This window comes from Chaetura pelagica, unplaced genomic scaffold, assembly GCF_000747805.2.
Source record: "Chaetura pelagica isolate M959 unplaced genomic scaffold, ChaPel_1.0 scaffold920, whole genome shotgun sequence".
NCBI lineage: Eukaryota > Metazoa > Chordata > Aves > Apodiformes > Apodidae > Chaetura > Chaetura pelagica.
Window position 1 is genome coordinate 122,314 of NW_009951914.1, and position 11,976 is coordinate 134,289.

The window sequence follows — 11,976 nt, forward strand, 5'->3', positions numbered from 1 at the left end:
TTTCCCCCCTGGTTCTGTGAGCTGATGAAACTTACAGAGGAGTCTGGTGTACACCCAAGCCATAACAAAAATAAGAAGCAGAGAGGGTGGGAGAGGTGGAGAGCAGTAGCTACATCAGTACACAAGATGCACTGTAGGGAGTTGAAAACCCTCACTGACACCTGTGAATATTTCTAGCTGGGAGTATCTGTATAAATCTCCTAAATCCATGCAGCTGGGCTTCCTCTATGACACCTTGATGTTCAGATTGAAAAATGTATTTCCAAGTCTGCCTACTCAAGCATGGCATTGTAGCACAAATTGCCTGAGCCAATTCATAGCAAAGGTAGGAAACTTGACAATAACCTAAACAAACAGTTCCCAATTTTTGAAAAAGAGTGATTAAATGTTGATTTCAATTCTCTTGCACTGTCCTGCTTCAGACAGTACTGCAATGACAGCAGGGAGAGGAAGCAGATGTTAAATCAGTTAAGCCAGAGTTTCCGTCTTAGAGGGCTGATCCCGCCTCTTGAATTGATTTCTCTCTTTACTGATATTCAGCTGGTTTCAATAAACAAAATACTCTCTTACTGGTTACTGTTCTGGGAACCTCAACTGCTCTTGGGTCTGTTTTGAATACTAATATAAAAACTAAATTCTGATGTCACACGCCACCTGTGCTGATGCTGAGAGATGCTTTGGATGTTGTTGGTATGAAACAGCATGAAGGGTTGGCTAAGTCAAAGTGAGATATGAGTGGGCAATTTCACATCAGCAAGACACATCAGTGATTTAGAGGAAATAGAAAAGGGAGAAAAGGAGCAAATCTAATGACCTGCCTCGCTGTCTAATATGTGCCATATTTGAACCTGCAATATTGCAATTGGCATCAGTACATTACACTGTTAACATGCACACTGGAGAATGCTCCATGCAAAATAAACTGGTATCTCCTCCAGGAGAGGACTTTAAAAGTCTTGGATAGATGAGGTAATCAAAATAAAATATCCAAAGAATAAGTGAGAAGCAGGGTAGGTCACAGTAGTGACTCAACAGTCAGAGAGAGCAAACGCTTTTGATACAACTAAGTGTGGGGTGCTGGCTTGGAATATAGGCAGGGCTGTTTGGGCCCGAGTACCACAGAGTCCAGATCCAGAACTCTCTTAAGCCAAAGCGGAAGATCTGCTGCCTGTGACACATGAGTGAAGGAGAAGCAGAACTCCTACAGGATGCCACTGGGGGGACAGCTGGACAAAAGCTCCTGTGAGTGGGTGTATGTCTTCCTCCTGCATTTGTTATTTGCATGTTGAACTTACTCTGCAGTGACACTTCTGCTTGTGGTCTCTGTGGATCCGGGTATTTCATGTGGTTCCAAGCCCCAGCATTTCCTTTAGAGCCCAGGGAAAAACTTGCGATTAATCAGTTAGCCACTGATTCTGCAGTTCCCAGTCCTTGGCTAATACTGGCATGCCTTCTGCTTTGTGCACCTCTGCTACTTAGTCACTCACTTCATTCAGTCTCCCTTTCCTACTACTGGGGAAGAAAATTAGGCTTTCAGCAATTACTTCTCATATACCCGCTGTTTACTAGCTGCAAATTTACCCCAGGGCAAATCCTGCTCAGGGCCATGAGACTGACCTGTTCTTCAGCAGCTCTAAGGGTGATCTCTTTCCCCCAAAAGCCTTGAAAGCATCCACACCATACCAATCAATGAGTTAGTTTAGGACAATTCAACTGGAGAATGACAAGTAGGCTTGAAAACCATGTCAAATTTTGTTAGCTAATACTTTACTAGGCTTTCCATGGTTCTAATCCATCTTGCATGAGACATTGAATTTACTCAAAGCTGTTTCGTTTACCTCGGTCCTCACTGTTTAGGTACCTGTGTTGCAGTACTCATGGTTTAAATGAGACTTTAAAATACAAGAATTTGAAAAACACATATTGAAACAAGTCAGGTCCTGAAAGGTCCTGCTGCTGAAACTTCAGGTTGTTTTTTAAAAGACAATATTTGGTGTAAGAGATCTCAGTGTAGAACTGTAGTAATGTATAACAGGTTATGTTTAACACACAGAGGACACAAAGTTTCTCTTAGAGGAACAATGACATCAGTCAGCCTAGAGAGGCATTAATTTTGTCTGAAAACTAGGTAGCACCAACAATTTAGTACCCTGGCAAGCCCCTTACCAGGCCAAGACTCGGTTGCCCAGGAACCTCAAGCTAGTATTTGTTAACACCAATTCTGATGTTACACCATTGGAGCAGTGTCAACACTATGCAACCAGAAGGCAGCACTACAAACCCATCACACTCAATGGGACTGAATAAAATAAATTATTAATAATAAATAAATTCTTATAGGGACACAGTCAAGCAGAAGAGAGGTAACTTCCATCAGTGAAGTCCCCTACATGTCATTGTCTTATTCTTGTCAAACTAGAGACATTTTGAGTCAAGGTTTGAGCCATTATTCTCTGCAGAACAGAAAAAACACACATGGGGCATTGAAAAGGGAAACCCAGAAACATCCAAATACGAACTTTATGGCTCCAATTCATTTCACTAAAACCATCTAGGGGCCAAAGAAAAAGCAAAAACAAATTTTAAAGCCAGCCACCTGATGTTAAAGGCAGTAAATATATGTTAAATTTGTAGCCTTCTTCCTATCAAGCTCTAAGATCTGGATCCTGCAACCAAAGTTCTTGGAAAAAAAACACAAGGAAATACATCAAGTTGGTTAAGCTATTTTCCCCAGTATCTGAAAAGCACTTATATTGGTTTTGCTAGGGACAATATGCCCAAATCTAAAGGTTTTCACAGCAGGAAAGTGTCTAACAGAACAAGACTAGCAAGCTAAAAAGCTTATGTACTTTTTATGTGCTTTGTAAAATTTTCCTTTGGATTTTTTTTTTTTTTACATTGTTCTGAGGATCCATACCTTTCATTATTTCATCTTTCCCTTGCTTGGCTTGAATTGCATTCTGATCCACTTCTGTCTCAGAATTGTTTCAAGGACCTAACCTTAAGAACCTAAAGTTTCAAGCAGTGTAGTATTTTCTAACAGTGGTCTTTGCAGAAGTGGTGTTTACAGAGTACAATCTCTTTCAAGAATGGCATGATGCACTAATGACTAGAAGTAAATTAAAAAAATAATTTCCACATAGTTTGGAGAAGCATAGTTTTCATTTGCTTTATTTACTAGACAAGAAGCAGCACATTATTATAATGAATTGTATAAAAAATGAAATACATACATTCAAAGCACTCAAGCATATTCATCACTTAAAACAGAAACTAAAACTGGAGTTGTTCATGTCACTGAAGCAGCAAAAGGCCAGCACAGTGTTCAGGACACAGGCAGCAAAGTAATCTTTTGTACAGTTCTGCAAGACACATAAGTAATTCTTCAGGCACAAATTTGGCTTAGGCATTACCTTATATTTTTCAAAATGAGAACAGTAATTCATTACACAAGTTCTGCTGTGAAAGAACCAGAATTATTAAACCATGTATTTCAGCACACAAACAAAACCCACTGCTTTAAGAAAAAAGAAACACTAAAATAAAAAATAAGGATCGTGTATAAAAATAGTATGATTTTATTTTGAAATTGTTCAGTTTTTCTAATACGTTTCTGAAGTGAACTGCAACCATTATCTTGTTGAAGGAAAAGATGGGAGGCAGAAATAGTAAATCAAGTAGCGTATCTGCTTTACCCAGCCTTTCCTTTTTTCCATCAACTAAAAGGTATCACTGAACAGGGGATCACAAACCGCTATTTACTTTTTCCTTTAGTCACTGTCTGATCTAGCTTGACAGTAAAGCTATTCCAAGTTTAAAACATACTCAAAATCTACCTTTAGCCATCTTACACACTTTCAATCATGATTAAGATTATAACAGCTGTCTTATGCATTATCATCAGCCAACGTTTACTCCATTCTTTTTAGGCTTGTAACATTTTCTGAAGATACTGTAACCTCTGGAAGTTCTGAAGTGATCCAGTCTTTCTTGTGAGCACCCAAACTTCAGGGTCGATCCAGGCTGTTACTGTTTTGGCAGGATGACAGAACACTGCACTGTTGTCTGAAATACAAAGTCACAGTAGATGAATGTTTCTTCTGCCAATGCAGAGCAGAATTACGTTTAAAAATGCTACAGAGACCACATAGCTTCCATTTGGATTACAAACAGATTCAACCCTTTTGATGTGCACGGTGTCTCAAACTTTCTCCACCACCACAAAAGTTTAGAGAATGACAGGCAGGACAGACTCTACAAAAAACGACTCACCACTGCAGCTCTTTGAACCTATGCAACAGGCTTACTGGTACTGAGAACAACCATCTGTACTGGGTTTGCATGGCAAGGTTTTAGCAGCTGTCAGAAGCTGTTAGAAGCTTCCTCCATGTCTGACAGAGCCAGTGCCAGCCAGTTCCAAGATGTATGTGCCGCTGGCCAAGGCCAAGCCCATCAGCAATGGTGGCAGCACCTCTGAGGCAATGTATTTAAGAAAGGGAAAAAACTGATGCCCAAAGGCAGCCAGAGAGAAGGATGGAAACATGCGAGAGAAACAGCTCTGCAGACACTGAGCTCAGTGAAGGAAGGAGAGAAGGTGCTCCTGGTGCTGGAGCGGAGATTAGGCTCAACCCCTGGTGAAAACCATGGTGAGGGAGGTTATCCCCCTGCAGACCATGGAGGTTAATGGTTGAACAGATATTCACCTCCAGATCATGGTGGAAGGCTTGGGGGAGCAGGTGGATGTCTGAAGGAGGCTGTCAACCCATGGGGAGCATTGGAGCAGGCTCCTGGAAGGATGAGTGGACTTATGGAGACAAGAACCCATGGTGAAGCAGGTTTTCTGGTAGGACTTGTGGGGGAGTCATGCTGGAACAGTCTGTTCCTGAAGTACTGTGCCCCACAGAAGAGACTGATGCTGGAGCAGTTCATGAAGAACTGCACCTCATGGGAGGGACTCATGCCAGGGGAGTTCACAAAGGACTGTGTCCTGTGAGAGGGACCCCACCCTGAAGCAGGGGCAGAGTATGAGGAGTCCTTCCCCTGATGAGGAAGGAGCAGCAGAAACGTGTGATGAACTGAACCCAACTCCCATTCTCCAATCCTCCTGCACCACTTGGGGTGAGGAGGTAGAGAACTGGTAGTTAAGTTGGGCTCAGGAAGAAGGGAGGGCCATGGAAAGGTGTTTTAAGATTTAGTTTTCTGTCTAATTATCCTAGTCTTATCTGATTGATAATAACTAAATTAATTTCTCCAACTCAGGTCCATTTTGCCCATGACAGTAACTGGTGAGTGATGTCTCCCTGTCCTCACAGGCTATGAATGAAAAATTGTGCAGCTTCCTTTCTCCTTTAAGGCTAGCATATGGGCTTATATGCTTCACATTCACAGTAAGCTCTTCACAAACATGGTAAGAATGCTCTGAAAAGGAAGATCCTTTAAAAAAATATTTCTACGTGTTTTTTCATCAATTTTGAAGAACAGCTATCAAGAACAGAAATGTTTCTCTGAACCTGCACTGATTGGGAGTGAACGAAATACTCATGTTATGCAGGGACAGGTAAGTCTGACATCAGCCACATTCAAGGGTATGACCTGAGAAACACTTCAACTTCAGCTTTCTCAAGAGGTCCTTAGCCTACAAGGACTATAGGCCAATGTAGGACTGTAGGCCAATGAAACTACAGTTCAAGTGAAACCTTGGCAAACTTTCCCCCTCCACCTTATTTAACTAAGTGAATTCAATTGAGTCACTGAAGCACATTCACTGATTAATTGAGTTATGTTTTGATGAAGAAAATGACTCAAGAATATCTAATAGATCAGAGCTCTATATACAGAAATAATGAATGTCAGTTTCAGTTTGTGATAACTAGAAAAAATGACTGAAAAACATGAACCTTTGCACCCTTCAACTTGTTAGCTACCGAAGGCATAAAAATCCAAGTATATGAATGACAAAGTGTCCTGAAACACTTCTAGATACCTTGCCCAATCTGAACTATTTTACAGTATTCCCTTATCATAGCTTTGCTACCAAAGTTCTTCCTTGTATAAAAAGTCTGACAAATGTAATTTCACATAGGCTAGTATAACAGTTAAAAAAGGCAGCTAATACCAGAAGGTCTTCCTACAGATTGCAGAATTTTATCTGAGGAGCATTCACAGAAGCTCTGACACCTTACCACAAGCTGATTTTCTTACATCCACGCTGTAAGAAAAAATAGTTCTAACATGATGTTCCTTTTATCATCCCAGTATGGATTCCCTCTAGATCCTTGTGGGGCTGAGCCTTACTGTAACAAAGGTGCAGAGCTCAATACTCAACTGTTATGAGTTAAAACTCTTTTCAACAAGACAGTTTTTCCTGTCTCACCAATACCTTTCCTAATAAAGGTAAGAAAGAATTTACTATATTGGTTCTCTTTAGAAACTGTCTGCTGTCACTGGTTTATTTCATTCAGCAACTTTTCAGTTGAGTAGCTTTTGATATCAATGCAGGGGTGGACATTCTTGTTGCCTTTCATGTCACTTACTAGTGTCAAGTATAGGCAAGCTTTCATTTTCCTGAAACCATCTCTACATGCCTGCTCTTGCTTCTGGATTCCTTCTTGGCAGCTCGTGCCTGCTTCCAGCCATTGGAAGGCTGCATTTTCATACTGGAGCTTTATTTCTTGTTTAGCCAAGTCAGCCTCCTGATAGGTCTTTCTGTGGATCACTCTTGTGCTAGGGGAATGCTGCCCTTAAGGACCTGCCAGCTTTCTAGAGCTCCTTGGCCCTTCAGAGCTGCTTCCCATGAGATGACACCTACTTGTTAACCAATTAACCAGTTAATATTGGCAGCTCTCTTAGACCACACATCAGCATGGAGTGGGGCGTGACAACGGCACCAGCAGTGGTGAGAGCTGTTTCTTTTAATTACTGACAGAGTTTGAGATGGGGCTGGGTCTTCTAATGGAAGAACTAACAAGGTGAGGTGCACTGCTAGACCTTGTATTAACGAATAAAGAAGGTCTGGCTGGGGACATTAAGGTTGGGAATAGCCTTGGAGACAGAGACCACAACAAGGTGGAGTTTAGTATTTTACAAGGAAGAAGCAGGGCAATAAGTAGGATTACAACCCTTGACTTCTGTAGGGCTAACTTTGGACTCTTCAAAGATCTACTTGCAGAAATCGTATGGGCTAAGACTGAAAGGAAAGGGAGCCCAGGAAACCTGGTTAATTTTTAAATACCACTTCCTCCAAGCCAAGATAGGTGCATTCCTTTGAGTAGGAAATCAGGCAGAGGTGGTAAATAACATGCATGGATAAGCAAGGATGTTCTGAAAATAGTCTTGTGGAAGAAAGAAATGTACAGTTCACGGAAAAAGGGACTTGTCACTTGGGAGAACTATAGGGATGTTGTTAGGATATGTAGGAGAGCAACAAGAAAGGCCAAAGGCCTCTTAGAACTTAAACTGGCAAAGGAAGTAAAGGAGAACAAAAAGAGCTTCTTCAAATATATCAGTAGTGAAAGAAAGAATATGGACAATGTGGGAGCCCTGGTAACAAAGTATGCAGAGAAAGCAGCATTGCTGAATAACTTATTTGCTTCAGTCTTTTCTAAGACCAGTCCTTACGAGCTTCAGACCCTGGATATAGGAGAGGAAGCCTGGAAGAGGGAAAACACTCCACTAGTCAGTGCAGAGTGGGTCAGAGATCAGTTATGTAAATTGAATGTACACAAATCCATGGGCCCTGATGACATGCACTCAAGAGTGCTGAGAGAGCTGGCTGATATTACCGCCTTGCCACTCTCCATCATTTTTGAAAGATCATGGCAAGCAGGAGAGGTGCCTGAGGACTTGAGTAATGCCAGTGTCACTCCAGTCTTCAAAATGGGCAGGAAGGATGATCCAGGAAACTAGACACCATCTGGAAAAATGATGCAGCCGCTCATTTTGGAGGTCATCTTGAAAAACATGGAAGAGAAGGTTTATCAGGAGTGGTCAGCATGGATTTACCAAGGGGAAGTCATGCTTGACTACTCTGAGTCTTCTATGATGTTGTGACTAAATGGGTAGATGCAGAGTATCTTGACCTTAGCAAGACTTTTTATACAGTCTTCCATGGCATCCTCATGAGCAAGCTCAGGATATGTGGGATAAAAGAATGGATAGTGAGATGGATTAAGAACTGGCTACACAACAGAGCCCAAACAGGGGTGGTCAATGGTGCAGAGTCCAGCTGGAGACCTGTAACTAGTGGAGTCCCTCAGGGATCAGTGCTGGGTCCAGTCCTGTTCAACTTCTTTATCAGTGACCTTGATGATGGGACACAGTGTCTTCTCAGCAGGTTTGCTGATGACATGAAGCTGGGAGAACTGGCTGATTCACTGGAAGGCTGACCAGCCATTCAGTGAGATTTGGACAGGCTGGAGAGCTGGGCAAAGAGGAACCTAATGAGATTCAACAAGAGCAAGTGCAGAGTCCTGCACCTGGGAAGGAACAACAAAATGCACCAGTACAGGCCAGGAGGTGATCTGCTAGAGAGCAGCTCTGTGGATAAGGACTCTGGAGTCCTGGTAGACAACAAGCTATCCATGGGACAACAATGTGCCCTTGTGGCCAAGAAGGCCACTGGTATCCTGGGGTACACTAGGAGAAGTGTGTCCAGCAGATCAAGAGAGGTTCTCCTCCCCCTCTACTCGGCCCTGGTGAGACTTCACTTGGGAGTATTGTTTCCAGTTCTGGGCTCCCCAGTTCAAGAGGGACAGGGACCTACTTGAGAGAGTCCAATGGAGGCTACGAGGATGATTAAGGGACTGAAACACCTGCCTGACAAGGAAAGGCTGAGAGAGCTGGGGCTTCTCAGTCTAGAGAGGAGAAGGCTAAGGGGGATGTAACTAATGTCTTGAAGGCATCAAGAAAGCAGGAACAAGCTATTTTCACTTCTGCCCTGTGATAGGATGAGGGGCAACAGATTCAAACTTGAGCACAGGAAGTTCCACCACAACATGAGGAAGAACTTCTTTACTGTGAGGGTTACAGAGCACTGGAATAGGCTCCTCAGAGAGGTTGTGGAGTCTTCCTTTCCTGGAGACTTTCAAGACCTGTCTGGATGCCTTTCTGAGTGATCTGCCCTAGTTTTTTTGGTCCTGCTCTGGCAGGGGGGGGTGGACTTGATGATCTTCATAGGTCCCTTCCAACCCCATACATTCTGTGATTCTGTAAATCCAAGTATGCTCACCTGAACTCCAGCATCTGTATTTGCCTTCCTTGCTTCCTACAGGATGCTTAATGTCACTACTTCATGAGCATTACAGCAACTACTGCTAATGATCTCCACATCGCGAAACAACTCCTTCCAGTGAACAGAAGATAGAGCTGTACATCACCCATGGTTGACCCATCCTATCCAAAAATTTCTCTGACACCACCAAGAAATTACTTGGAGCACTTTGATCAATAGCATCATCTGTGTTACTGATCCATGATGTAAATACAATGTGGTCATACTCTTTTCTGAAAGAGTAAGGGCCACGCCTCAGAATGACAGGCTGTAGGAAAATGCTGCACCTGAAGAAAAGTTTGTGGCAAGTTTTTTTTTTCAAGCTTCTGTAACTTGAGCCTGGAGAATGATCAGTTTTTACAGCAAGAGCCAGGAAATTGTGGCCTAAAGACATGTTAGACAGTTAACACAAACTTTCAAACTACACTTAATCACTAGCATATCACAGATGAAAAGACAGGTAAAGTAAGAGATGGCAGGCAGCCTATCCCTTAGCAAAAAAACAGCTCTTGGACATTTTTTCTTCAACATGCCAGGATTTCCTCAAGACTACTGTGAGATTCCAAGGTGACATGACCATATATGTATGTGTGGATGGAATGCAAACGTCCATGGAAGGAGAAAGATAAATACAGTTGGGCAAAGGGACTGGCAGTGTATTTTCTCCTGCCTGGTGAAGTTCCTCCAGTCCTAGCAGCCAAATTACAAAGATGAGAAAGGAAAAGTTGTGCACATGTACAGCTTTATGGTTTTACATGCTTTCCCAAACAGTAGAAACAGACACACTACAGCAAATGCCCACGTGAGATGCCCAGCTGCAGCTGGGATTAGGCTGGCATGGTTTGACATTGCCAGGAAGTCCCCACTGCAGTCTTACTCAGCTCCCTGCTTGTCTGTATTCCTTGCCACAGGCCATGCAAGAGGTGCTGCCTTTTGAGCTTCAGGAAAAGGTGTCTCCGAAAAAGATCAGTTAAAAAACCTCATCATCTGACCTTCAAAATTCCCAGACTAAATTCTACAAATCTACAAAGATAATAGTTTTAAAGAGCTTTTTATTGTTCAATTACACACTCATACAGAGGCACACACACATATACCTCTCTTTGCTATTAATTTAATTTTTAATTTTGCTATTAATTTTGCATAATTGCCTCTCTTCTTATTCACTAACACAGAAGCTTATGATCAATCCTTGATTTAATTTTTGTAAATTTAATGATTCAAACACAAGGATTTTTAGCTTTTTCTGTCCTTCCTAAGTAAAATCAGAAGCTTCTAAAGCCTCAGACTTTCTTGTCACTTTTCCAGAAGTTGTGTTAGATCAGAAACAATTGAGACACTTATTCTCCTGATATAAAAAGTCAAGCCAATATCTACTTCCTGTTTCTGCTTCTTCTAATGTCTTCAGATCAACTCCCTTTCTTGGTATCATCATTCAAACCAACCCACTATCAGCAAAAAGCATAAACACATCAGATTTGCCAAGCCAAAGTGAAACTATCAATAATCATCAATACCAGGCAGTAGCAGAGGCTTAAAAGAAAGTGTAAGAAGCTACATTAGAATGGAGTGACTCTTCCTCTGGTGCATTGTATTTTCTTCTGTCAGTGAACAGCAGTGTGTGGGTTGAGTTGGCAAAGCTCCTGAATCAGTGTTTTAGCCAGCTGGCAATCAACTGAAAAGAGGATTAGTATTCATTAAAGGGGAACTTTGCAAACTCAGTGCAAGCTCTTTCCACTCACCTACTCTTTTCACTCCCGATGAAGAACCAAGACAATCATGCATGGGAAAGCAACAAGATACTACTTACTGAAGCACACTCTGCCAGAACTGGGAGGAGATTCCTCACTACCTAAGCAGAGTCATGTAATTGGAAATTTCCTGCATGCCAGCATGGCCAAAGTAGGTGAGGGATATCTAGCACAATTTTTAGATTATTTGCTTAAACTCTGAGGTTTTTAGTATAGCCAAACAAAAAAAAAAGTGTGTCCCAGTTCCCTGAAAATGTGTTCTGTGGATTAGAGGGGAGAAGGAACACTGATTCAATTGCCTGCTTTATGCATCCATGACACACTGTCCTACTGCAAAAGGGAAAGGGAAAAGGCAGTTACCTCCCCCAAAAATATAGAGGGGACATTAAAATAGCTGTTTCAGCTAACTGGGTGAGAAAGAGTCATGAACATAATCCATTGTTTCCTAATAAAAAAGTAGGTTTTCTAGTGAAAAATCAGCAAAAGACTAATTTCAAGGATTTGGGTTGGACCTCCCTGAACCTGACCTGGTCAGTTATGCTTGGAAGTGTCTGGGGTTAATTTTTCTTAATATGTCTTTCCTTCAGGACACTGACTAAACTTGAGATGAGAGTCACTGACCAGAGAACCCTATTGCAAATAAAACTGAAAATTTGATCCCTATTAGAAGACATGGAAGATTTTTACAGCACATACAGTTCTGTTGATAGTTGAACTTCAGGGACACAGCTTCAGGTATATGAAAACATGACTTATTTTTGTATTAATCTTTTTTATCCATTCAAATTTCAGTCAACACAGTGATATTCGTAGAAGAGAAAAAAAAGAACATAAGAGAGGAAAGAGTTATCAAAGACACTCTCACAAGTTTCCTCCTTTTCAGACTGCTGCTGCTTCTACTAACAGAGATCCTTGTGGCCCACTGCTGTGTGCTCTCTTTCCTATCCCAATTCTCTT

General features: G+C 41.8%; 1 protein-coding gene across 1 annotated transcript in view; it reads right to left on the reverse strand.

The window, feature by feature from the left end:
- Window positions 1–4,001: 4,001 nt before the first annotated feature.
- Window positions 4,002–11,976, reverse strand: part of MTAP (methylthioadenosine phosphorylase) — a 118,142-nt gene continuing 110,167 nt past the window's right edge. The window contains exon 8 of the mRNA XM_009994426.1: window positions 4,002–4,065. Coding sequence (XP_009992728.1) covers window positions 4,027–4,065 — 39 coding nt within the window. The 3' untranslated portion in view covers window positions 4,002–4,026. The remainder of the gene's footprint in view (window positions 4,066–11,976) is intronic.